The sequence below is a fragment of the Syngnathus acus genome, chromosome 2 (genome assembly GCF_901709675.1).
Source record: "Syngnathus acus chromosome 2, fSynAcu1.2, whole genome shotgun sequence".
Classification (NCBI taxonomy): domain Eukaryota; kingdom Metazoa; phylum Chordata; class Actinopteri; order Syngnathiformes; family Syngnathidae; genus Syngnathus; species Syngnathus acus.
Window position 1 is genome coordinate 5,138,215 of NC_051088.1, and position 25,219 is coordinate 5,163,433.

Sequence of the window (25,219 nt, forward strand, 5' to 3'; positions counted from 1 at the left end):
ATAACACCTGAAAACATCTGCAGAGAAGTGCTACCGACCCAGAAGATTTACCACGGCAAACTCGGTCGGGGGTGTGAGGGAAGCGATCGTGATTCGAGTTTTTGATAAAAACGAAAAAAGTTAACAAGGCATATTTTGTCATAAATAAAACATAGGAATGCAGCATTTCAGTAAACTCCCCCAACGGAAGGTCCCAGGAGAGAGATGTTTGTGAAATGGTGCAGCGCAGTAAAGGGGGCTATTGCACTGCGTCACTACAGCTCTAACTACATCCTCTCATCCAGCCCTATTCAACAAGGACTAGTCCTCTTTAAAAATTCATTAATTTACAGCAAAAATAGATTAAAGCCCTCATCTGCAACAACCTAAAAAGTTTGGCTTGTGAATAACATTAATAATGGAAGCAAGCATCCAAAACCTCGAGGCCCCTGGCTCGAAGGCAAAGCTTGGCTTTTGTTGCGCTTTATAATGGAGAGTCATTTACATGTTTTAGAAGTACAACAGCTTTCTTGTGGTTGTTTATAATTATTTTGTTTTACATGCAAAATGTCCAACAACTGCAACTTATTAAAACTTATCCAGCAGAGTGCAAAAACTCTCAACTTGTTGAAGATACTGTAGAGGCTTTACATCAGACAGATGATGAAAGATTTGCACTGCCCTGCCTTGTTTGGCTGTTGAGTTCAGTCTAAAAAAGTCATTATCATGTGTCTCGTCTTTGAAATACTAATCTTAAAAAAAAGAAAAAAAAAGAAAAAAACACTGGCAATGCTTTCCAAGCAGAATCAAAAAATATTCTTGATGAGACAAGAGGTTTTGTTGTTTTGGAATTCAAATGTTGTCCATTTTCCTGGCGATAAGACATTACAGACACTAAATACATGTTCATGGAGTTGTAATGCTCTAATGCGGCATCAGATGGTAAAGGACCTTTGTTCGAGGTCCGGCTTAAGGATGGCATGAAGAAAACACCTTACGAGTGACGAGCACACAATCATGTTGTACACATTTTGATTGTACGAACGAGTCGATCTACTAGACGCGCTTTGAAACAATGCGTGTGTATGTGTGTGATATATGAACAACACATTTAAATGCATCAGGTGGGCTGGAGGAAATGATCCAATTTTACATAATTGGGCCAAAGATTTTTATTTATTTACGACACATAATGCATATTTCTTCATCTATCTTTGACAGCGACATATAATCAGAAGCAAAACAATTAAATGAACTTCCAGTAGATGGCAGAAAGTACAGCAGGCCTGTTATTCTGTTGACGGTGGTGAGCGGTGAAATTTTTCTATGGTGGAAAAATACGTGCCTTGGCTCCCTTACAGGTTGGAAAACTCTGGCAGAGACGACTTACTCGTGGAGATTATTGCCTGACAGGTGAGCCGCTCCACATCGATAGAACTGACTGCAATCCATTCCGTTCTTTTTCTTTCATATCAAATTAATGTCGCTTTCACGATACGGTACAGTATTGTGCTGAGTTGCCAGGACAGAGACGTCTGTTTTTCTTTTCAATAATAAATCTGAACTCTTAACTTCTTGGGCATCAATTTAAGAGATTCTGTTGTATTTGCTTGTTTGTCATTGAGTTTTGAAGATTTGAAATGTGAGTGACAGAGGTGTATCAAATCTAAGCTAAAGAGGAAACAATTTGTCAAATATTTGTATTGAATTTACCTCTCCTTACTCTACATCGAGACTGCAAAGCTACAATGCACTTTTCCCCACAGCTGGTTTAAGGAGGTGTTGTGTTCAAGGACAGCGTAGAAAACAGAATCAGGCAACACAACTGAGAGTGTATGCTAAAAAGATCCAGTTGACAGATTTCTTACTAATAAGATATACGTACATTCAGGAAAATGGCTCAGTATGAAAAGGTCTTTGAAAGAGAACGTACAGCGGACAGTATACACGCGGTACGATATATGGGTCAGCCCAGTGGTGAAGGCAAGCTACCCACATCAAACACATGTCTATTTTGGGCTTTTAATTAGGAGATGATACACACCAAGCAGAAGCTTCAAGATGCTGTCGAAAAACCGAAAAGAAAAATGGACTCCACTGTGTGACAATGTCTACATGAAGCCATGTCTGAAGATTAGAGTTTGAACTCTCGTGCACAGCGCATACATCGGCGATCATCTGCCAATCGAAAGCAAAGATCAGACTTGTCAATAAATCGATGAAAAATATGTTTGCTTCTCTACAAAAGACATTTATGGACAGTTTGTTGTCTTAATTCAAACATGTTTCCGTTTCCTTAAAAGCAAAGTCACCTAAGCTGAATTTGTGAGTCGTAATGAATAAGTAAGGAGACAAAGAAATATCTTGACAGGCTTGACAAATTCAGAGAGTTTCATTCCGAGTTCGTTTTCAGCCAAGAAAATGAGACGCATGTAACGCATTCACAAATAGCCCTTAATTCAACTTCCAAAAAGTCATTACCACAGTGCATTTACTGACATTGACTTTAATTACGACGACCTTTCCGATGATAAAACACAAATCAGTAAAACATTATGAGGGTCCTTTCTCTTCACGTATGACGCGATTTTGCATCATGTTTTAATGAAGCATTTAGGGGGTCTAAAAAGTGATCTACCGAGTAGGTCTACAATGGCAATCAGCAGAGAGTGCGGCAGCTGTTCAGCAATTAAAAAGCCAAATTACCCTCAATCAAGACCATTTACGAGCCCAAGTAAATCTCACAGCAAATAATGATGAGAGAGATCTGTTCAGACAGCTCTCATCTTGATAGGAATTAGAGACGCATCCAAACCTAGAGCGTGGCACGCTTTTAAAACTGCCACATACAAAAACATACACACACGTCACTGTTTTTTTCCACAGACAGGAAAGCATGATGCATTAGCTTGATCTGCATGCTGCAACAAGATTGATGGGATTGACTTTTAACAATGTTTGTCATTGTCTACAGTGAGGTCAAGAAAGCTTTTTGGAACATTACGTCAACACTTACAGCACCTGGGTGGGGGTTTTCGTGACAGCAATATAAACGGGTCACCCGAATATGCTATTTGATCATTAAATAGTGCATACGTGTGATTAAATTACTTTTTAAATTAGGTCTGCTCAACTATGGATAAAATCATAATCACGATTATTTTGTTAAATATTGAAATCATGATTATTTGCACAATTATGTTTTTGAAACTGGACAGCATTTGTTGAACACGTTTGGAACTGTATTTACTGAACATAGTTTAAAAAAAAAAACACCTGTTAAATATGGCCTGGATCTGGCGGGTCGTAGCGGTTGAGTTGCGCATGGACATCTCAGAACGGAAAAAACTAATAATCTTTTTTCCTCAATTATAGGAATTTTGAGATCATCTGGAGCCAAAATCGTAATCATGATTAAAATTCGATTAAATGAGCAGCCCTATTTGAAATTAAATTTTAAAAGGTATAGGGATCATACTCTGTCACCAATAGCAAAAACAATGCGCGTAATTGAAACCCCCCAAACCTCCAAAATGTTTATAATTTTCTTTATGAACTCATGCAATGACCTCCAATTTCAAAGCAGTTCCCCATATTGCCAGCCAATTCAGAGCATTTAGATTTTTGATCTTTCAGAACCCAGTGAGGATAAGCAGTTCGGAAGATGGACAAATGAATGAATGAATGAATGAATGAATGAATGACTCAATCAATCAATTAATCAATCAATCAATCATTACACTACCCAGTGGCCATTTACCACACAACTGCACGAATAGTCATAGTGAGTCTTGCGTTTGAATTACACAAGTACTCGCACAGTCGACTGTATGTCATTAGTCATTACATTGCCATTCTGTAATTACTATCCTGTTATTGCCATGTTATTACATGGATTTTCAACTGCAATTACCATGTACACTACATAAGCAAAACAAGAACTCGTAAGTCTTATTCTATGAGAAAACCTGCATTAGTATCAAAGCGTTCATTTTTCTACATTTGCCAAAATGTACAAAGCACCTCTGGTAGTCTTGGCCCAGAGGTTGCATTGGTGACCACACTTTGCATCCTGACATTTAAAAAGACTGAGAAGAAGAAAATCAATAGCAACCACCTGCTGCCATTTCTTGAAATTTGGGATTTTTATTAGTATTTAATTCCTTATCATTTTCGACAACAGTGGTAGGGCAAAAGTATTTCGTACACCCAAATTTGCATACTTTAATATAATCATAAGCACAGTGTGGAATCCGTGTAAGTGGTTCAGCACATTCATCTTTCTGCTGTAACTTTTCCTCATTCACATCTGCAAAGGTCACGTCTAGCAAACCTGCTTGATGTCATGGAGAAAAGAACCACTCGCCTCTAAGCACACATCACTCTGCAGGCTGTGCTCACATGCACAAGACAGTTGTAACTGTCTACTGCTCACTTCAATTTGACACATAGACAAATGTTTTAATAAGCAGACCTGCAAGGGCCTCAGTCAGTCACACAGTAGGGATGCTGCAAGGTTACCACAGCAAGCTTATAGAAGTTTACTTTACCAGTGCATATAATTGCTTAAAAAGAGTGATACAATGATTGCATGCATGCATGTATGAATTTTCTGACATGTCATTTGCAAAAACCTCGCCGTTTTCTTGATGCGCTGAAATTGGAAATGATAATGCATACATTACAAATTAGCGACGCAGAATACTCACCGTGATAAGTGAACAGGAACCGGGTTTTAATTTTTGCACGCCGGTTAGGAAGCTCCAGACTATGGCAGTACTGCACTTCCCGACGTGACTCGACGACAAAAGCTCCCAGTTGGTGTCTGATCTCTGTCACCGCCGGGGCTGCAGGCTCGGTACTCGGCAGGCGTGTCACTTGACGCTACTGTGGTCATCCGACTGTCATGACGGACGCCTCGGCCCGATGTCCGCGTTTGACTCCAGGCGTCTGGTGAGGACTCGAGGAGACCGCTCTCTTGACTTCCCTCCGCCGACAATTCACCGGAACTACTTGCAACGGCAGCCGAAGCACGGGTTAGATGGATTCATACACCACCGTAGGAAAGATGATAGCGCATCAAAGTATCTAGTCCCTAATATTCATGAAGAAATTCACGCCTGTGTGACGATGGACACAACAACAACAACAAATAATAATAATAATAATAATAATAATAGTAATAATAATAATAATAATAATAATAGTTTCAAAATAATAATAATAACTTGGACGCCCGCGACCCTCATGTGGAGAAGCAGTCCAGAAAATAGTTGGATGGATGCAACTTTGACAGTAAATTTGTTTGCAGTGGCTGCTAGTTTACTCATGACATCTCATCAGTTCCAGTTATGTTTTATCATCCATGTACCAGAGTTTGCCTTTTTGTTTTCATCCATCCATTTTCTCTACCGCTTGTCCCCACAGGGGTAGTGGGTGTGCTGGAGTCTATCCCAGCAGTCATCGGACAGTAGGCGGGGGACACCCTGAACCGGTTGACAGCCAATCGCAGGGCACACGGAGACGAACAACCATCCGCACTCGCACTCACGCCTAGGGGCAATCTGGAGTGCTCAATCGGCGTTCCAATCATGTTTTGGGGATGTGGGAGGAAACCGGAGTTCCCGGAGAACATGCAAACTCCACACAGGGAGGGCCGGAGGCGGAATCGAACCCGCACACTCCCTTTTTGTTTCCTTCAAATTAAATTACTCAGTTACTGTACCTTGCTTCCCTGCGTTTGGATCCCCCAGCATGCCTTAACATGAAAGAAATTCTTCTTTCCGGCTTTTCCCTACTCTGGGTTGGTGTTTTGAATTAAGTTTTGGTTTGGGGTTTATATGGACTGTTGCCTTTTGTCTTGGAGCAAGCATTCGATGTGGCTTCTTAGAGGCTTGGTAAGTACAGTGGTCTTCTGTCCAAGTACAAACCAGGCCTGACTGCTATTTAGACTCGTCGAGTTTTTTTCAACTCGATATTGCCCTCTTCTGGAATTGAGGGACACTTGCATAAGCTACACAAACTTCTGTTTGTGCAGGATAGGGACTGAGCAGTGGTACAACACACAAAACATAACATGCTCACAAAACGCAAATAAATTAAGGTCATAAATTGCATGCATCTTTCTGAGTTATTATGAATCCGCTATTATTGCATAAAGCCACAAAACTTTATTATTATTTATAAATATTTCTTCAGTTCAAACATTATTGTTTGTACTCGACACGTTTACTAAGTTGAACCAACTAATTTATGTAAAAATTATGCATTTAGTTATAGTGACTTGCTGTTTTACTTTCATTCTATTCGAAAGTGTCCCTGCAAAATGAGGAGCACCAGGAGCAACTGTACGGGTTAATTTTAGTTAGAAAGAAAGGCAGTAAAATCGTTGTTGTTTGCAGTCATTTTAGTGCTGTCCATGACTGAGAATGTCGAGAACAAAAACGATAACAAATCCTCTCTCCTCGTGCTCAGGCAGGGCTCGGAGGGTTGATGCACAATAACGGACGCTAGTGGCAACCAATCAGAAGACGCAGCCACCCGTCCCTGATGACGGAAGTGTGGGTGCGGTGATGACCAATGAGTTGTGCTTGCATCACAAGAAGGTCCAGCCTAGTTGAAGGCGCGCTGCGCGTGATGGCTCCCGTACGCGCTCTTTCTCCAGAACCGGTTCACACCAGACCGATACAGGCAGGAAATCACATCACGGCCAACGTAATGCGCATTTGTCCAGGTCAATGTCTTACAAATCCAATCCAAGAATTACGTGAGCGTCTGCATGCAGCGATGAGCGGAAAGCAAAAAAAAAGACATGTGAACTGGACTTGGTGCTTTTTTTCCCGACTGTTTACGTACCAAACACAGTAGCAAGACAAAAGTCAAGGTCAAACCGGGATCATGCTGAGAAGGCAACGCAAGCACATTCCTTAAACACACACTCCAAGTGCAACATGCATCTTTGTTGTGTCACTTAAATCCCGACAAAGTATACTGCCTGTATGCTTTTGTTTGCTGTTATTTGGTCATATGCACAAGACAATACAAAATAAAAAGTACAGTCAATCCTTGGTTTTCGACCACAATCCGTTTCCAGAAGGTGGTTCGAGAAGCGAATCGGTCGAATTCCGAGTCTAACAAACCGCATTTTTTAATCGGAAACCCTAACCCTAGTTTGAAAGCCTAGTTAGAAACCCTAATCTTAGAAACCCTAAAAGTAGTTTGAAACCCTCGTTGGAAACCCTAACCCTAGTTTTAAAACCTAGTTTAAAACCCTAACCTTGGTTTAAAACCCGAGTCGGAAACCCTAACCCTAGTTTGAAACCCTAATTAGCGATCGTAAAACTCGTTGGAAACCCTAGTCGGAAACCCTAACCCTAGTTTGAAAGCCTAGTTAGAAACCCTAATCTTAGAAACCCTAAAAGTAGTTTGACACCCTCGTTGGAAACCCAAACCCTAGTTTTAAGTGGACCCAAGTGCGCAGGGAGCTTAATTTTGTCCGATGGCGCAACTGCAGCGCGACGCGGACCACGCAACTGCCCCGCGCTGGTCGCATTATTGTGACAGAGCGGTCGCTAAAATTTAGAAAATATTTCTAAAGTCCTAATGTACTTTCCAAAATGTAAGTGGACCTCATTGCGCACGGAGCTTAATTTGGTCCGATCGCGCAACCGCAGCGCGCCGGGCGCTCACTGTCGCATTGCTTTAGGAGCGTCTTTGTGTTTTAGGACGGCTTTACTGCTCCCACTTGCTTTATTTGGAGGCATAATACAATCATCAAAGTAACGAAAGTACAATGACAACGGAGTCGGTCGGCATCCGGGCCGCGCGGTCGGGTTTTCTCGGGTCCTCCCGGCTCATCGCGCGAAGTTCGACCTCCGAATCTTGTTCGACAACCGAAGCAAACAAAATCGAATGATCGAATTCCGATTTGTTTGAGAACCGGGACGTTCGAAAACCGAGGCGTTACATTTCAGAGAGCTTGCTTTGTTTCACAACAGTTGCATGTTACATTAAAAAGTGCTTTGCCCGGTTCTCAAGTTTATTATTTTGCATAATTTCCCCACTTTGATTGAGATCATCAAATAAATGTTCATATCAGACTCTATCCATCCATTTTCTATTACAGTGGATTTTAAAATGACCACCAGAGGATGCTGTAGTCTGAAACAATACTCTTGCAACCACTACGGTCGCGACGGCTGGTACACAAAAGAGGCTATTTGAAATGGGACGTTTGATGTACTTAATCGGAAACCGTATGAGCATGTTTTTTATTTTTGCATTGGTGTTGTGCATATCACTTAATAGTAACTCGATGGAACCAAAACATGTTGTATATAGACAATAGACAAGAGCGTATATACAATATAATTTATCATTTTTTAATATGACACAACAAAGATGAAGAGTCTGAGGTATTGCACTGCCGCAGAGAGGATGTGGAAGAAAGGAATGTGCATGCCTTGGCCCTTCCTCCCCCCGCATCTTCCACGGTAGTATTGACTTGGCCAGCATGATCCCGTTTTGGCCGGTTTGACCTTTACGGTCTTCCGTAGCTACTGTGTTCTGGGCGTTAACAGAAGAAACAAAGCTCGTACGCCTGTTTTTTTTTCTTTCCATTCATTTGCATGCAAATGCTTTCACAATAAAACATTGTTTAAAATTCTTAGGTTGACACATTTCCCTAGACAAACGCGCATCATGTTGACGTTGTTTTTGATGTCCTGCCCGGAGATGTCGTCGATTCTTTCAGCAAATCCTGGCCTGGCCGCAAAGTCTAGTCTGAACCGGTTTTGGAGGAGGAGCGCCCGCCGGAGCCTTCCCGCACTGATTGACGCCTTAACGCTGCGCGCCCTCAACTCGGCTCGGCCTTCTTGTGACGCTACCCCATCTCATTGGTCCTAATAGCATCACCACGCCCACACTTTTCGCGTACTGTTAACCAAGGACGCTGACTACTGCTGCTTGTGATTGGTTGACAGCCTCCCCATCATATTTATTTTGGGACCGTCCCTGCACGAGGGGGAGCGGAGTTGTATACATCGAGCTGTCGGGGTTGCCTACGCTACAGTTTAGCGGCGTGCACCTTTCAGCACCAGTACAGTGTGGATAGCAGCCCGCCGAAAACGGAGATTAGCTCGGAAGGGGTATCCGTCGAATGTGCCATCAACTTCACCGCTCGGCTTAGGCTCCGGAAGATATCGTGTGGTAAGCGTTTTCCGTGCCACAAGGCCGTCGCTCAGTTTTAAGGACGGGTTTATGTGGAAAGTAATTGCGATCTCGGCTGTGCTGAATGGCTGCAAATGAAGGGAAACAAAGGTGATAAAGAGTCTTCGTCCTAGCTGGCTAGTGGTGGCTACTCGCGCCAGCTCTCCATTGTGTGAGCATCCCGGTGCTATTTTTCACAGCTGCCCAACCCCCGGCGTCCCTTACCCTCCTCCCTCCCCACCAGCGCAGCGGCTACAACTCTTTTGGACTCACTTTTATCTGGGGTGGGGGGGAGATCACGAGCCTTCCGTAATGTGCTCCCGTCTTTGGTTTGTGACCGACCGACGTATCAGCCAGGAATACCCCCAAATTCAGATCCTCCGGGCATTGAAGGAGCGTTGCGTGGAGGAGGATGTGGAATTCCGTTCCCTTCTCATGGATCAGATTGTCCTTACCATCAGCGAGGGACAGCTGGGTAAGTGCAATTAAAACACAGTATTGTTGCACAAACAGTACTATTCAGTTGTGATTGTTTCAAGCGTTACTTCAGACTCTGTTCGATGCTAATAGCTAACAGTTGACAGGGGCGTAGCCAGAAACATTTCAGCGGGGTGGCCAGGAGATGAAGCAAAACCTCATCTAGGGGTGGCCATATTCGCACACATACATCATTTGAATTCTTGTAACCAAGAAGCCATCATTCATCATACACGGTTTAATGAGATATACTGCACACATACACAGAACCTTGCATATGCAGCAACAAATGTCTATGCGGGAACACGAAACAAGTTTCGCGCATTGAAAATATATTCTTAAAATTCTTTTCCAGTCGCACATTTTTTTGTGTTGACCAATCTTAGTGGTAGACTTTTTATTCAAGCCCCTGTTGGTATGTGTGAAATGTGAGCTGTGGCACTGGGGTGGTGTGATAACCAATGACTTCTCAGCCATCTGGTTTGTTTGGTATAGTAAGATTCTGGTTGAGGTTAACCGCCAAAATTAAATGTTCTTTTCTTAAAGAAATGACTCCTCAATGACTTCTCAGCCATCTGGTGTGTTTACAAATGTGTGAAAGTAAGATTCTGGTTGAGGTTGACCGCCAGAATTAAATGCTCTTTTCTTAAAGCAGATTCTATCAAAGTTTGTATTCAGATCAAGTGTACAATGTAACTTTACTCTTTAGATATGCATTTACTTTAAATTAATTGGGATAGTATCAACGGGTCTAAAAATACTGCATCCATGCGAAAATGGCAAACAGGTCCCAGGTATCTTCCCGAAATGTGGGGGTAGCTAGAGAGTGACAAGAGGTGGCCATGGCCAGCCTTGACCAGCACATAGCTCCGCCACTGACGGGTGTTGTCTGTTGGGGGGCTTCACAGGCTTGCCTTGTATGCCTGCTAGCAAGGAAGCGGAATGAAAGCAAATCTGTGACCGCCTAACCTACTTCTCCCTGCACCTCGTCACCAAGGGGATGCTGGGTGTAGTTAATAAGGTTTCTTCTGGCCACGACTCGGAACAAAGGCCTTTATTAATCAAATCAGAGTGAAGTGTAATTTTGCAGTGCGTCGTGTTGTTGAAATTCACAGTGCTTTATGGTTGTGCTGGGAGAAGGGACGGAAACAAGATTCTTTGCCCTCCATAACCACAGCTGACTGAAGCAACCATCCATCCATCCATCCATCCATCCATCCATCCATCCATCCATCCATCCATCCATCCATCCATCCATCCATCTATCCATCCATCCATCCATCCATCCATCCATCCATCCATCCATCCATCCTTATAGAACAGTGATTTTCAAACGGAGTCTGCCAACCGTAATTCGTAACAAATTGTTGTTCTTTGGGCCTGTTAAAAACCCTGATATTTAGGTCTCCTTTGTTCAAAGGTAATCTGAATGGGTTTTGTCTAATAGATTGGCTCGATTCTTGAAAATGTGTTGTTCAACACCAAATATGGATTCTGAAATCAGATTAGATTGAATTGACTTTTAAGCCATACAGTTAAAATTATAGATAAATAAGAAGTGATGTAGTTGGGGCATGCAAAGCACCTCAATTACTATTTTTTTTTCAAGGGTTGAATTTTAAGCTCGAATTTGAAGGACATGGAATGTAGTTTTGCTTTTTGTTGTTTTTGTGCGGCAGATTTGACCTTGCTGCTAAAAAGATATTGAAAATGATGTAGTTGTATTTTCTGTGCTTTTTGTTGCTCCAACATACATTCAGCGACCCCATGATGGCCATTTTTTTAAAACACCATACGTAGATTTTAGTGTGATATTAAGTCAAATTTATAGCACTCATTTTCTGGATCTGTAATGTTACAACGTTTGCATTTGTAGCAGGCTGATATTATGCAAGTTGCTTTGAGCAAATGGAATAAACTCAAAATGAATTACGTGATCCCAGATAGCAAAAAAATAACTGGATTTCAAAATCCAGATGATTTTGATCCAAATGCATGTGTCCGTTGTATTATGAAACCACATTTCTGAGCCCTGACTTAATTGTGCTCTATCATGTGATGGTGAAACTAGAATCCCAACCAACAGAGTCGAACGGAATTCATCAGCACAGTGCAAAGTGGACTTAGTGTCACCGGATGAGGATTGTGAATGTGTCTCAATTAACACATTATTGGTGTCTGCCGCCTGTCACAGACTGACACTTAGGACAAGTTGTTGAACAGAACATGGTCAAAATAGGTCTACAAAATATGTGCTCCCTGTTTAGCCAAAGTCTGGCTAGCTACTAGACAAAAATGCTTCTGTATACTTGTTTGCAATGGTTAAGAAAGTGTAATAGTGAGTGTTTAAAAGTTTTACAGCATTCCAATGTTTTCTTTGTTTATTTTAACACCTGTATGAGAGTTTTACTTTATGATTTAATGAAATAATACAGTGGCCTCCTTATTATTACACTTGCCAGGCAGCAGATAATAGTTTTGAAAGCTGAACAAATCAGAAGTTTGTGTTCCACCTTTTGAGGTTGCAGTTTATAAGCAATCAGTGGCGGCGGTTCTACACTGAATTACTCCCTAGGCAAAACTATTTCCGAGCGCAATATATTTTTTTAAGTTGTTTATAATGTAAATTAGTCAAGCAACAAGCCCCTGTACTGTTTTCCACAATTCAACCCATCCTAATCTGCTAAAACTTGGTATCCGTTTAGGTTTGGTCACAATGCAGTCACTGATAACACTCATGGTTTTATCTGTCATTGGCCACATTTTCAATTTCACTTTGCCTATTAATCGTTTAGATTTAATGCCAGGAGGGCTCATGAAAATGCACATGTACTTAAAGTATCACCTTTTTGGTGATGAATGATCTTTCTGAAGTCAAACACAGACAAACCCAGTATTCAACAGTGCGAGAGGCATTTCACATCTCGTGATTTGTTTACAGGGCCATTCGAGGATAGGTCCTGCGAGGAATTGATGACAAATGCATCACCCTTATGTCGTCAAATGACAGACTGGAATGAATATTAACACCAACCAACACACAACGGTTTTGTTTCGTGAAGATCATTTTGTTTATCTTCTGATCAGAAGCCCCCAATGCCACCACAATGTGAATGTTATCCTGTCACATACCTGCAGTATTAAGTGTCACACAATAGGCCAGAATCAGACTGGCAACTACCGTATTTTTCAGACTAAATGTCGCTCCGGAATATAGGTCTCATTAGCCATAAAATGCACAATAACGTGAAAAAAACCATATATAAGTCGCTCCGGAGTATAAGTCGCATTTTGGGGGAAATTTATTCGACAAAATCCAACACCAAGAACAGACATGAACGAGCAACAACAGGCTAAACGATAAGTATGCTAACGTGACAAACACAAACAAAGAGCTGAGAACGGGCCTGACATAACATTCAGAGTTATTCAAATAACTATTACATAAATAACACGTTTCTAAAACCATCTGTGTCACTCCAATTCATTAAATCCATCGATCGTCCTTTATGTCAACAATGGGTGCGCGCCGCTGACGGCGCTTGCACTTCAAAATATTCCACAGGCCCATATAACGATATGTAAATTATATATCAAATAACTATTACATAAACAATAATATTATCAAACCATCTGTGTCACTCCAAATCATTAAATCCATCGATCAAATTCCTCGTCCTTTGTCAACAACGCCGCGCGTGCGCCCTGACGTTAGCATCGTCGTTATTCCACAGATCTAGTATATAACTATATTGTAGCGTTAACAAAGTACAAGGGAAGACGTGGGTTTGGTAAACGGCTCTTTATTTAACAAAACAAGCTTCCAGGCGTGTGGCGGCGTGGACTTCCAGCCACGGACGTGGAAGAGAGCTCCATAGAATAGGACCGGGCGTGCGTAAAAGCCATGTCCGAGCCCCATCCACCGTCCCCGGACAGCCACTCGGCCGAGCACCGGCCCCCGACTTCAATCCACGGAGGTGAAAGAGAGCTCAGTAGAGTAGGACCGGGCGTGCGTAAAAGCCATGTCCGAGCCCCATCCACCGTCCCCGGGCAGCCACCCGGCCGAGCGCCGGCCCCCGACTTCCATCCACGGAGGTGAAAGAGAGCTCCGTAGAGTAGGACCGGGCGTGCGTAAAAGCCATAATAGTTTTTCAAACCTTCTGCGTCACTCCAAATTCTTAAATCCTTCAAACTCTTCGTCCTCCGTGTCACTTAGAAACAAAGCCGCTAATGATGCCGGTAGTACGTGGGGCCCTTCGTCATCGTCGTCATCCCGTGATCGAATCTTTGTCCTTTATGTAAACAACTGCCGCGCCGCGCCGCGCTGCTGACGTCACTTGAAATTCAAATTACAGTAATCCCTTGCTACATCGCGGTTTGTTTATCGCGGTTTCACTTTTGTTTTTGTTGAAAATTTGTGAAAACATTTACATATAAGTCGCTCCTCTGTATAAGTTGCCCCCCCACCCAGACCATGAAAAAAACTGCGACTTATAGTCCGAAAAGTACGGTATGTTTTTGCCACCATGTGTTTGTTAATTAGCAGGGCTCTCTGAATTTGAACACGTGAAATGTTGTAAAATATCCCAGACATGACCAATAATATAATAGCTCTCCTCAATTTGCTGCCTCATGGCTGGCTGCTGTGTGTGTTGACACGTTTCAATGTTATTGTCAGGTGTTTTTACACTTCACATTAGTGATATGCTTGTTTTATGATTTAAGTTGTAGGAACTGATTTTATTCTCCACATTACTGTTAAGTTTGAAATTCAAACAAGAGCTAAACCACAATGAAACTGTGTTTGAACATTCGATTCAGCATTTGTATGTTTTGACTAAGAAATTATTTTAGTGTTTTTTTTTTTAATTACTCAACCTTTGATGCGCTCTTCCGCACATTTTGACTTACTTTACTCCACCGCAGCACTCTGTTTCATTAAGAAATACCCAACAGTGATGGATATTAAGTACAAACCAGGCGTGCACAACAAATGACATGCAACACAACATGAAGCAAGACCTTGTAACTGTCTGCAAGTCATTTATTGAAAGCTGCAACCAGAGTTGTTGGCTTTTCATAAGAAATCCCATCTGCATCACAGCATTGGGATGTTTAAGGATTCATAAGATCTGGCAAGTTGGAAGTTCTGCAATCTGCACATTTTTGCATAAAAGTCCATTTAAGAGCAATCCGAGATGAACTTGTCATATGATTAGCTCGTGTACAAAGTACTGTGAATTCAAAACATAACGACAATGCATGTGATTATATTTTTTGTCTTATCCACACAGAGACTTACTGATGGTTGTACTGCACTGTTAAAAGAGTGAACCTGTGCAGACTTTAAAAGTAGGCAATATGTGGTATGTGTTGGCTTTCTTGGAAAAACAGTGTCCACTTTTGTCTCCCACAATCCAACAAAATGAAAGGGAAAGATAGCGGGAGGGCTTTGTGGGTATTTGGAGTATTGCAATGGAATGCGCAGAGTACTTGTTATGTTGCAAATGGAACAACATTTCAATGCAGTCCTGTGGACCACATCAACACATCAATAAAATAAAACATTCCCATTACTAAAAGCACAACATAATTTTAAAGTTATCACTCAAAGTTGGTTGACCATTACATGTATGAATCCATCAAATGTTTTCCAGTAATCACATGGCACCCATTGCCGTTCAAATGATCCCTCACATGAATAATAATAATAAGACTTAATCAATGCCTTAATGGTCTCGACACTGTCCTTTGTAAATGATGTAAAGCACAGTAAACACAGAACGGCGTCTGTCCGACACCACGATACCACCTCTCTACACTTCCCACTGTAGCACTACCCGCATTGCTCTGTGTGTGCCAGTACAATCGGAGCAGTGTGTGAGCATATTGAATAGAGTCGACCATGAATCCTTTTGCTTGTGTACAGAGATTTTGTGAAGGAGGGCAGGGGGGGGAAAGAAGGGTGGGCTGTTTTTATGGCTTACACACACTTTCACATGCAACACTAGTCCCCTCCCGTGTATTAGGACCTCAAGACATCCTTGACTTTTCCTGGCTGCTGCCTTCCTATTACTCTCAATACACTGACTGTGCACACAGTCCCACAATGGTTAAACTACAGTTACAAAAACAAAGTGGACAGTAGCAGCACCCCAGAATTCCATAATCGTATCCAATAAACAAAAGTACCATTGTCCATAGAGTACTTAGAATGAGAGCGTATATGGCAACTGTACATGACTAATAGACATGATAAATGCAGATGTAAATGGCAAACTATGAATTAAAAAAATACATGCATCATGTCAAGATAGTAGCAGCCTCTGTTGACCCTGCAGAATTTGTCCGCAGAAGGCCCCTTGTAAGTTTTATGTGAAGGAACTCACTTCCCTTTTGTACATTTAGCTGACACAATCATGAAACATCTGTTAACCATACAGGACGCCTTTCTTAAATTATTAATTTGTTATACAAGTGTACAAAGAAGTCAACCTTGATAAATCATAAAACTAATATATATACAATAAAATTACTGAACCGTTGATGACATAACAGACATTTACAAAATTGGAGAGATGAGAACTTAATCAACAGAAGTTTTAAGTAAAATTATTCAAATGAGTTATCTGCATATCTTTTATTATTTTCATTATTTTTATTAGCGTTATATTAAGATGGTGATTCCTTCCTTCAGAGGAGTTTCAGCATATTGTGGAATTCATTCCAAGCCATTCAGAATTTTTTTTGTTGGCTAATGACTCTTATCACCTCGTCGAGTGTCACCCCATCTGTTATGTCACATCATATTCCCTAACCTAACATCTGTCCGTATGTGGCTCCTTCTATTCTTCTAAATTCATTCACTACCATCACTGAAAAGAGCCCCCATTATGTGGGATTTCTTTGTTGACACCAACCCAAACAGTCACCCCTCGTGCATGCCGACATTTTTTTCATAGTCCAACGTGTGATGTGTAACACAATAGAGTTTGCGTCCACTGTCTGGCTGTCACAGTTAACCAGCTCTCTTGTTAGGCCAGACGGTCAGTTTGAATCTCTGAATGCTTTTGCCGACCTGAACAAACAAATGGAAACGTACCGACACACGTCAGGACTTCACTCAAAAACTTTCTGCCCCCACAAGCAGAGGATCCGGCAGCACAACAGGATAGATGATGATGAAGGACAGCCTGTCGCTAATCATATCATCAGCCACGGCCGGCTCCAAACAGCTTAAGACTGCCAGCCTTGTAATTGAGTGTCGCTTCTTTGTCCTTAACCCTGCCAACTGGCAGCTAGAGTTGTGTGACGGGGAGGACTGTGGAGTGTTCACATACAGCTTCTGCCAGAAAAAAAGGTCACATTTTCCACCAGGAGGTGATGCCTTCCGCAATACTTCAGCAGTCCCATACACGACTCTCTCTCTCTCTGTCTCTGTCTCTCTCTGTCTTAAACGTGGCAAGTTTAAGAGAAGCCAAAGCAGATGTTGACTGATGTCTGTGCTTCCATGGCCCGAACCACACTGGCAGAACCTCAAGTGCTGAGCTTCACTTGTAAAAATGCACGCTGTTTTTTTTTTTCCCATCAAATGACTATAGCTCATCTCTTACCCTGCAGGCCTGCAAGTGGACCAGGAAACAGTGACATCGTATCCACAGGTGGTGGTGGTGCGGGTGCCCACGCCATGGGTGCAGTCCGACAGCGACATCACCGTTCTGCGCCACCTGGAGAAGATGGGCTGTCGGCTGATCAACCGTCCTCAGGCCATACTCAACTGTGTCAACAAGTTCTGGACCTTTCAAGAGCTGGCTGGCCACGGCATACCTCTGCCTGACACCTTCTCCTACGGTAAGCACAGCACGAGTTTTGAAACAGGAGCTCGCAAGAGAGACATTCTCCTATCCCCAAGCCCAGTGCTTCTTGAACTTTTCACACAAAGTACCCCCCAAAACAATAAGCCTAAATGTTTCTCAAAATAGAGAGCACTTGTATCCCTACGGTTGCAATACAAAAAGAAAAGACATTTTTAAAGAATAAAGTTCAAATTTTATGTGGAAAAAATACAAAATTGCATGTAAATAAAATCATGATAGTACAAATTATGTGGCAAAGTTGTGAGAAAAACAACATCCAAGGTTTACAGGAGTAAATTTGAAATGTGAGAAAAGAAATGCCCAAAACTAGACAGAACACAATAAAAATGTTAAAGATGAAAAAGAAAATTAAATCAAAATACAACACTGGGAATGAATGAACGCTCATATCAGACAGAATCGTTCTTTCTTAGTATTTTTTACTTTACATTCATTTATAAGAGGGGGGAAAAATGAAGGCAACAGCACGAGTCCCACAATTCCTTGGATAAAAAAAAAATACAAGAGCACAACACTGATTGAAGCCGGAAGAGAGTGAGAGAACGAGGGTGATGTTTGGCCTGCATTCCATCGGTCTCTCTTCGGCGTAGTCCAGGCAATCCATGCAGAGTGGATACAGAGCTTATGCAACAGTCCTGCTGCCTGACCCCATGTCCGCTCATGACTTTTCGAAACAAAATAAGCCTCCCCTCGCTCCTCCCCTCCTCGTTTTCTCCCTGCTTACTCTCTCTCTCGCGCTCCGTCTCTCTGGTGGAAAGCATGTGAATCAGTGAGTCTGGAAAAAAACATGTGACCGAGTGGATCACATCTGTTCCCTTCAATGGATGCCAGATTTGAGCAATCAGCCATGTGAAAACAAGGAGAGAATTATACACTGGGTCTTTATTATGTTCAGTCATATTTATCATTATACTTATATTCCTAATGTTCTTAACACGTTTTGTCTTGACTCATTTTAGCCTTACAACAGGAGCATATGAACTGAAAGCTGTTTTTGCCTGCTCCATCAACTGCTCACATCCAATCTTATTCATCTTGCAGCGGCACGGCATTGCCGTTTTGAGTCAGTTTTGTTGTCATGGCGACATGTACCCACCATCCCCCCCGCCTCTTCACAATCAAAGAATGCTCCTTTTAACACATTACATTCCCGTTTAATCCTGTGGCGCTTGTGCGTTTACCTGCATGTGGGTCTTTCTCAGGTGGACATGACAACTTCCGAAAGATGATTGATGAAGCCGAGCCGCTGGGCTACCCAGTGGTGGTGAAGAACGCACGTGGACACCGAGGTAAGACTGATGCTTGATGCCTCGCTTTAATCAGCTTGTTCAACAAAGGTAGCTAACGTCAGCCTGGGATGAGTAAATGCTCCAACAAAGACGGAACAGAAGTGTACCTCTTATTTCCGCTTGGTTTACCGTTACACAATTTTCCTTAATTTACTCAACGAGTCGGTTGGGGGACAAAGTTTGCTATGTATGTATGTTTTGAAGGTCTGCTGACCCCTTTGCCCTTTGGCATTTAGTATAGTTATTGACACTTGACTGGCTCTGACATTGTGTGCAACAACAATGGGCAGTGGCTGGACAAGCCGGCCGTTGTGGTGTATTGTTAGACTGAACAACCGTTATTCAGAAGTTTAGAATCCAACTTTTTCTTTTTGTTGCATTTGTTGTCCTTCCCCTCTGGTTGACTGTTGACGATAGCTGGACTTACCTCTCCATACTGGAAAAACAAAAATTGTTTGAATGTGGTCGTTGCACCTTGCATAACATTATTAAGTAGGACATAAAATGTGCATGAGCAATATGCACGCTCGCACACACACACACACACGCACACACAGCGTATTTGTCATATAATTAATGCTATTGGGCCGCTCCCCAGTTTCTTGTGATACGTACCACAGGATGCAAAATAGAATGAAAATGGAGACTACAACTGACTTGGCGGTCACGCAGCGTGCCATCTTATTAATAGTGCGTTCGCTTATTCAAACTAACAGCCACTTTGCTCAATGGAAATACATATTTCATCGTAAAATAAAGAGCATGGTATATTCCGCGGCAGGCATAAACATGCTTCAAAAGTATGTGCTAATGACAAGAGCATTTCGCCAAAATGCTTTGAGGGGAGATGAGGTGATGGCCCACCTCAGCAAAGTGGAGCTTCCTAATTTTTTTTTAAAGAGCAATATAAAGGCAAGCCAGTAAAAGAAGGAGAGAGATTTCTGCTTTGTGCTTTAAGTTTTTCAAGGGCCTCTTTGACCAAATGTCCCATACAATGCTGACGAATATTTGCTCCTCGTTCTTCAGTCTGTCGAAATTCTTCCTGCTTGCCAGGCAGAAGTTCACCCTCAAGCATGGTTGTGATTTCTTGCTTGTTTTGTTTCCTACACGCAAAGTCATACCATCATGCCTTTCGCTATGAGTTGTGCTAGCCGAGGAGTGCCTTGTCATCGTATTTGGATTGACACTTAGACACCATGTACACATGCATGCACACGCACGTGATTTGTCCCTGCTTTCAGATGGCGGGTCAGAGGCCCTGGCACGAAGAAGTGCTAATTAAAACGGACTTTTTCTTGCCTCAGTGAGAAGCATTTGTTTGTCCCCTAAGAAAAGCACCCTAACCAGATTTTAGAGAAGGGGAACTGGCAAAAGGCTTGCTCAGCAAATTTAGCGAAAAGAGTTTGAAGAAGAAATCTCCCCACCATTCAAGTTCCTCAAAAGTCTAATCACTTGTGTCGCAATACCCAATGTTTATTTATGCTTAATAAAAAATGTCATTGCACCTTGTCGTCTTTTCTTTCCCCTCTCCAGGCAAGGCTGTGTTCTTGGCACGGGACAAACACCACCTGACAGACCTGTGCCACTTGATCCGCCATGACACTCCCTACTTGTTTCAGGAGTATGTCAAAGAGTCACATGGCCGTGACGTACGTGTGGTCCTGGTAGGCGGGCGGGTCATCGGCTCCATGCTGCGCTGCTCCACCGACGGACGTATGCAGAGCAACTGCTCCCTAGGTAGGCATTCAAATCACGCTTCCCAAATAGTCCAGCTGCTATTCATTCTTGTGAAAGGAATTGAGATTCACATGCAGTACCTCAAGTTTCCTTTGGGACCACCCACTCTACCACCACTGGTTAAAGTCTGTTTCCAAGTGTTGCGGAAGTGAGTGAAGAGTCAAATCTTGGATTCAGAAAGGACAATGCAAAATCACTCGCGGTCATGAAAGACTAGAGCAGTTTAATAGCAACCCCTGGGTGCTTGAGGATAGCTGGATGTTTGCCCCACAAGTTCAAAGCCTAGCGGTAGGCATCCCAGAGTCAGTCAGACCTGCTTTTATTGTACCGTCAGAGCTCATGGCCAGGCTTGTGTCTTGTTATTGGTTCTGTGCATTCATGTCAAGTTCTGAGAATCTCATCCGTGTCAGTTGTCCGATGTAGTGCTGTCCACTTCATGGACTTGTGACCGGGACAGCTGCTGTAATGAGAATCAACGCATCCAAGACCGAGGCTATGGTTCTCGTACACAAAGCAACACTCAGTGGCTTTGGAGTGGCCTTCAACCTCAAGTGTAGGAGTTTGAAGCATCACGGCTTACTGGTGCTCGAGGCATTCTGTGATAATGACTTCTCCACATGCCACAAATCCACCTCATCAGCCTGAATTGTAGTGCTCCCCAAACTAGGAAAACAGCTGAAGTCAAGCAGGAGAGATTGAAGACAATTCATGCGTTGACGGTTCAACGTTGTGCCTGTGCCAGAGATGTGCTGCTACGCTGAATGTTCTCCAGGAAAACAATTCGACATGCATGCTCATCTCCTATTAGTAGGGCCAACAACAAAAATTAGCAATGCACTGTTTTTGATTCTGGGATTTCCTCAGCAGATATGAAATGTGGCTACGCTTCTAATGCACTGGGTTCTCTTGGGATCCTAAATTGTAATGTAGTTCTGGAAGAGGTGGGCACTATGTACATATGGCCTTCAAATGAAATCTTTATGTCTGGAAAAGAATATCAAAATACTTCCACTCATGTGGTCTGTTTTTTTAGTGTGAATCGAACTAGTCACTTTTTTAAAAAAGGGTCGCAAAAGTCACTCCTTGCAATTTTATTTGAATTAATCGTAAAAATTAACTGTTCACACAGCCCCTTTTTTTTTTTTTAATTTTTTTTTTTTATAAATGTACTATGAGGTCACTGCCCTTCTGACATTTGTTGCGACTTGGTGAATGTTGAGATGAATTGTTTTTTTTCTTTGTTCAGTGACTGCATCAGTGCTGGATCTAATTAGTATTTACCAACCAGCTCAAATCATCAAGAAAATAAGAAAATAGTTGCACCATTTTTTTAATTTTTGTACCAAGCATGACGATCCATCTGCTCGATAACATGTTTATTTGGAAGCACTGCCAGATCAACAAGGCTGGCTTGAATCTACCCACAAGATGCTGGCTAACTCGCTCCTAGCTGTTTCCACTGTCAGAGCGAGGGGAGTTTTGAGTCCAGTTGGAGTCCTAATGCACTGTGGCATATTTGGGGCATTCATCATCTGCTGATTATTGTTTATGTAACGCATTTTGTTGACTGTAGTGTATCGGATTTAGTGACATTAAATTGAAGTTCTAAATGACCCTACATATCCTTTTTATTAATCCTCTTGTCTCATGGTGTAGTGTACACAGTGGAATCTTAATATTAAAAAAATTAATTCTCGTTGACTTTCAATTTGATGGGAAAGATTTTATCGGTTCCAGTGAAATTTAAATTAATCTGTTCCTGGGTGACCTTTACTAAACATATTCATCCATTGCCGTTTTTAGTGAGCACCTCACGAATGTAGTCAACAATGTGTGTTTGCTGTCATCAAGGTGGCGTGGGGATGATGTGTCCACTCAGCGAGCAGGGCAAGCAGCTGGCCACCGAGGTATCAAACATCCTGGGCATGGACGTATGCGGCATCGACCTCCTGCAGCTCAGCAACGGCTCCTTTGTGGTGTGCGAGGCCAACGCCAACGTGGGCTTCATTGCCTTCGACCAGGCGTGCGGCATGGACGTGGCGGGCATCGTCGCCGACTACGCCCTCTCCATGCTCCCCAACCGCCTCACCCGCAAGATGTCTCTGCTGTCGGTGGTGTCGAGCACCAGCGAGACCAGCAGCGAGCCCGAGGTGTGCCCCGTGCCCGCCGTTGGGGGCTCCTTGCCCGAGGCCGTGTGCAACATGAGCGTGGGCTCCACTTCTAGTGAGAGCGACCCTGAGCTGGCCGAGCCCTCCCAGTCGCCCCCCTGTCAAGCCTCCGGGTCGGTCCTCCCCGACCCGGCCTACAACTTCAACACGCTGCTCGCTAATGAGATCAAGCTATTAACTGAGTGAGATGCGAACCGCCTCTACGCACCAGCACACACACACACACGGACACACACACACACACACACACACACATACACATTCCTTTTCTTAACACACGGGGTTGAATCCAAACAGAAATTCTTCCTCATACTAACTCCCTCCAAAAGATCTGAGGCTGCTCCCCTGACTCCCCGTCAGTCCTAAGGGCTAATTCAAGTATTCTCTCTGCTTCCGCTTGGTTATAACACCCCAATGGGCTTAGCGTTTGGGTTCACCTAAGCCCTGCAGGTTCCTTCTTCGATGCGCTTTAGATATGGTGAAATGCAGAATCTAGTTTTTCCAAGTGTTTTGGGGTGAAAAGGTACAGCGCACCAGACATAACATGGGAAGATAAAAAGAAGAAAAAATATCAATTTTAGCAACATGCTGCATTCATTTGCGTAATTATATGACAAAATATTTTTAAGAATTAAAAGCAAACAAGAGTTGCTGGTTATTAAATGTATTACATGTGTGCAAATGGCTGCATACATGATTTGCAGGTCAAAGTTTGGTGTGACGAACCAGTCAGAGGACGGAAAAATGCTAACATTACTGTGGGCCAGTCAAGTGGTCCTGTGAGACACAATTGAAATGTAATCGGTTCAAGAAACAGTCTCTTTGCTAATATAATTCGAGTTATATCAGCGAGAAGTATAGATTCTGAAGGCGGATAAGGTTGACATGGCAGCACACAGAGGCTGAAATCTGATTGGACAAAAAATGTCTGTACTATACATACAGTATTGGGAGCAGTGTAGGTCCGATCCTCTAGTAGTGTTTGAGCCAGCAGAGAGGGCCTTGCTGTGCCCTGAAACTAAATTCAATTTTTTGTCTCCAAATGAATATTTTCTGAACACGTTATATCTACTGTGGCCAAAATAGAAGGCCGCCCTATGTTATGTCTGGGGCTCCGTAGACGACAACCTCGCGCCAAGCTTATTTTCCACTCGTGTTCAGTTCAACACAAAATCGAATGCAGACACAAAAAGTTGCAAGTGGACCTAAAAGAGCTATTCACATGATATGTAAAGCCCAAGACGCAATAAGCATTTAACGCTTATGTCCAAGTCACTTCAAGGAATACATGAAGTCCTCTTGCCTGTTGCAAGTCGGAAAACATTTGCAGAGCTTTGTTTTTGCGTGGTGTCTTTAATTAGCCATGCCAGCAGCACCCGTCTGCCAAGTTTGAAAAATGCCCTCATGTCTAGCACTTTATGACGAACAGATGCATTTGTTTTCCGTTATTGTCCGTTGAAGCGAAAATATACCTCAAAAAAAGTGACCTGTCACTGCCACAGAATGACATGTAGACAAAAAATACAACACATATCAAGCAGGATGCTGCACCTCTCACACCTGCTGGTTTTCCCTCTTTTGTGCTTTGGTAAATGTTACATTTGGTGGTCATTGCTGTTGTTGGAAAAACTGTCAATATCCTTTTTTTTTGTAATTTACAAAATGCATCGTATGCAACAAACACAAAATAGCATATACTTTTCAATCTTGTAGGACGATTTCAGGGATTTCAATAGCATATTGCTGTCATCCAGGCAGCCGTCCCCAGCGATGATCGATTTTTGACTTTGTTCCACTAACGTAGCCCTTGGTGGTGACATTGTTGTGTGTTTTGTTGATAACTCAGGGAAGCAGCCTGGATCTAACCTTCAAATACCAGACATATCTAAAAAGCATGACACAAAAACAGAACGCAGGCAACAAAGAGGAAAAAGTATCATAAAATGTGGTTGATACATGGACTTTTTCCCCTTGCTACTTCTGTATTGCTCATTGTTTTATTCCTAATTTATGCTATTTTTAAAGACAAATGGTTTGTGTGCACTAATGTGTAAAAACAGAACGAAAAATGAAATCGCTGTGAAGCCTGATTTTTTTTTTTCCCCTTTTTGTCGTGGGCGGAAGTGTGTTGAGTGTAGCCAAAGGTAAGAACGAGACATCTCGCGAGACATCAGGAAAAACAGAAGCTGGCTGCTTTCAGTGCATCTCTCTCTCTCTCTCTCGCGCTCTCTCTCACGCACGCACGCACGCACACACACACACACACACACACACACACACACACACACACACACACACACACACACACACACACACACACACACACCCTACTGTGACATTATCCATGAAGTCACATCGGCAGTGTCAGCACACATACTATGAGTCAACTCTCTCTACTTGTGGTCGTCCTCTTGATTTGGATTTGTAATGTCGCCTATATCATTCCACATTGTTTACATCAATGTTATCACAGCCTTTATCGACA

General features: G+C 42.6%; 2 protein-coding genes across 4 annotated transcripts in view; one reads left to right on the forward strand and one right to left on the reverse strand.

Annotated features, from left to right (window-relative positions):
- Nucleotides 1-4,994, reverse strand: part of LOC119115318 (forkhead box protein J3-like) — a 41,394-nt gene extending 36,400 nt beyond the window's left edge. For all 3 annotated transcript variants that reach the window (XM_037239737.1, XM_037239748.1, XM_037239728.1), the window contains exon 1: nt 4,689-4,994. The gene's annotated coding sequence lies outside the window, so the exon portion shown is untranslated. The remainder of the gene's footprint in view (nt 1-4,688) is intronic.
- Nucleotides 4,995-8,677: 3,683 nt separating this feature from the next.
- rimkla (ribosomal modification protein rimK-like family member A) lies at nt 8,678-23,759 on the forward strand. The gene is made up of 5 exons (XM_037271917.1): nt 8,678-9,661; nt 17,284-17,514; nt 18,743-18,829; nt 20,363-20,566; nt 22,418-23,759. The coding sequence occupies exons 1-5, from the start codon at nt 9,499-9,501 to the stop codon at nt 22,918-22,920; spliced, it is 1,188 nt and encodes a 395-aa protein (XP_037127812.1). The 5' UTR covers nt 8,678-9,498; the 3' UTR covers nt 22,921-23,759.
- Nucleotides 23,760-25,219: the final 1,460 nt, after the last annotated feature.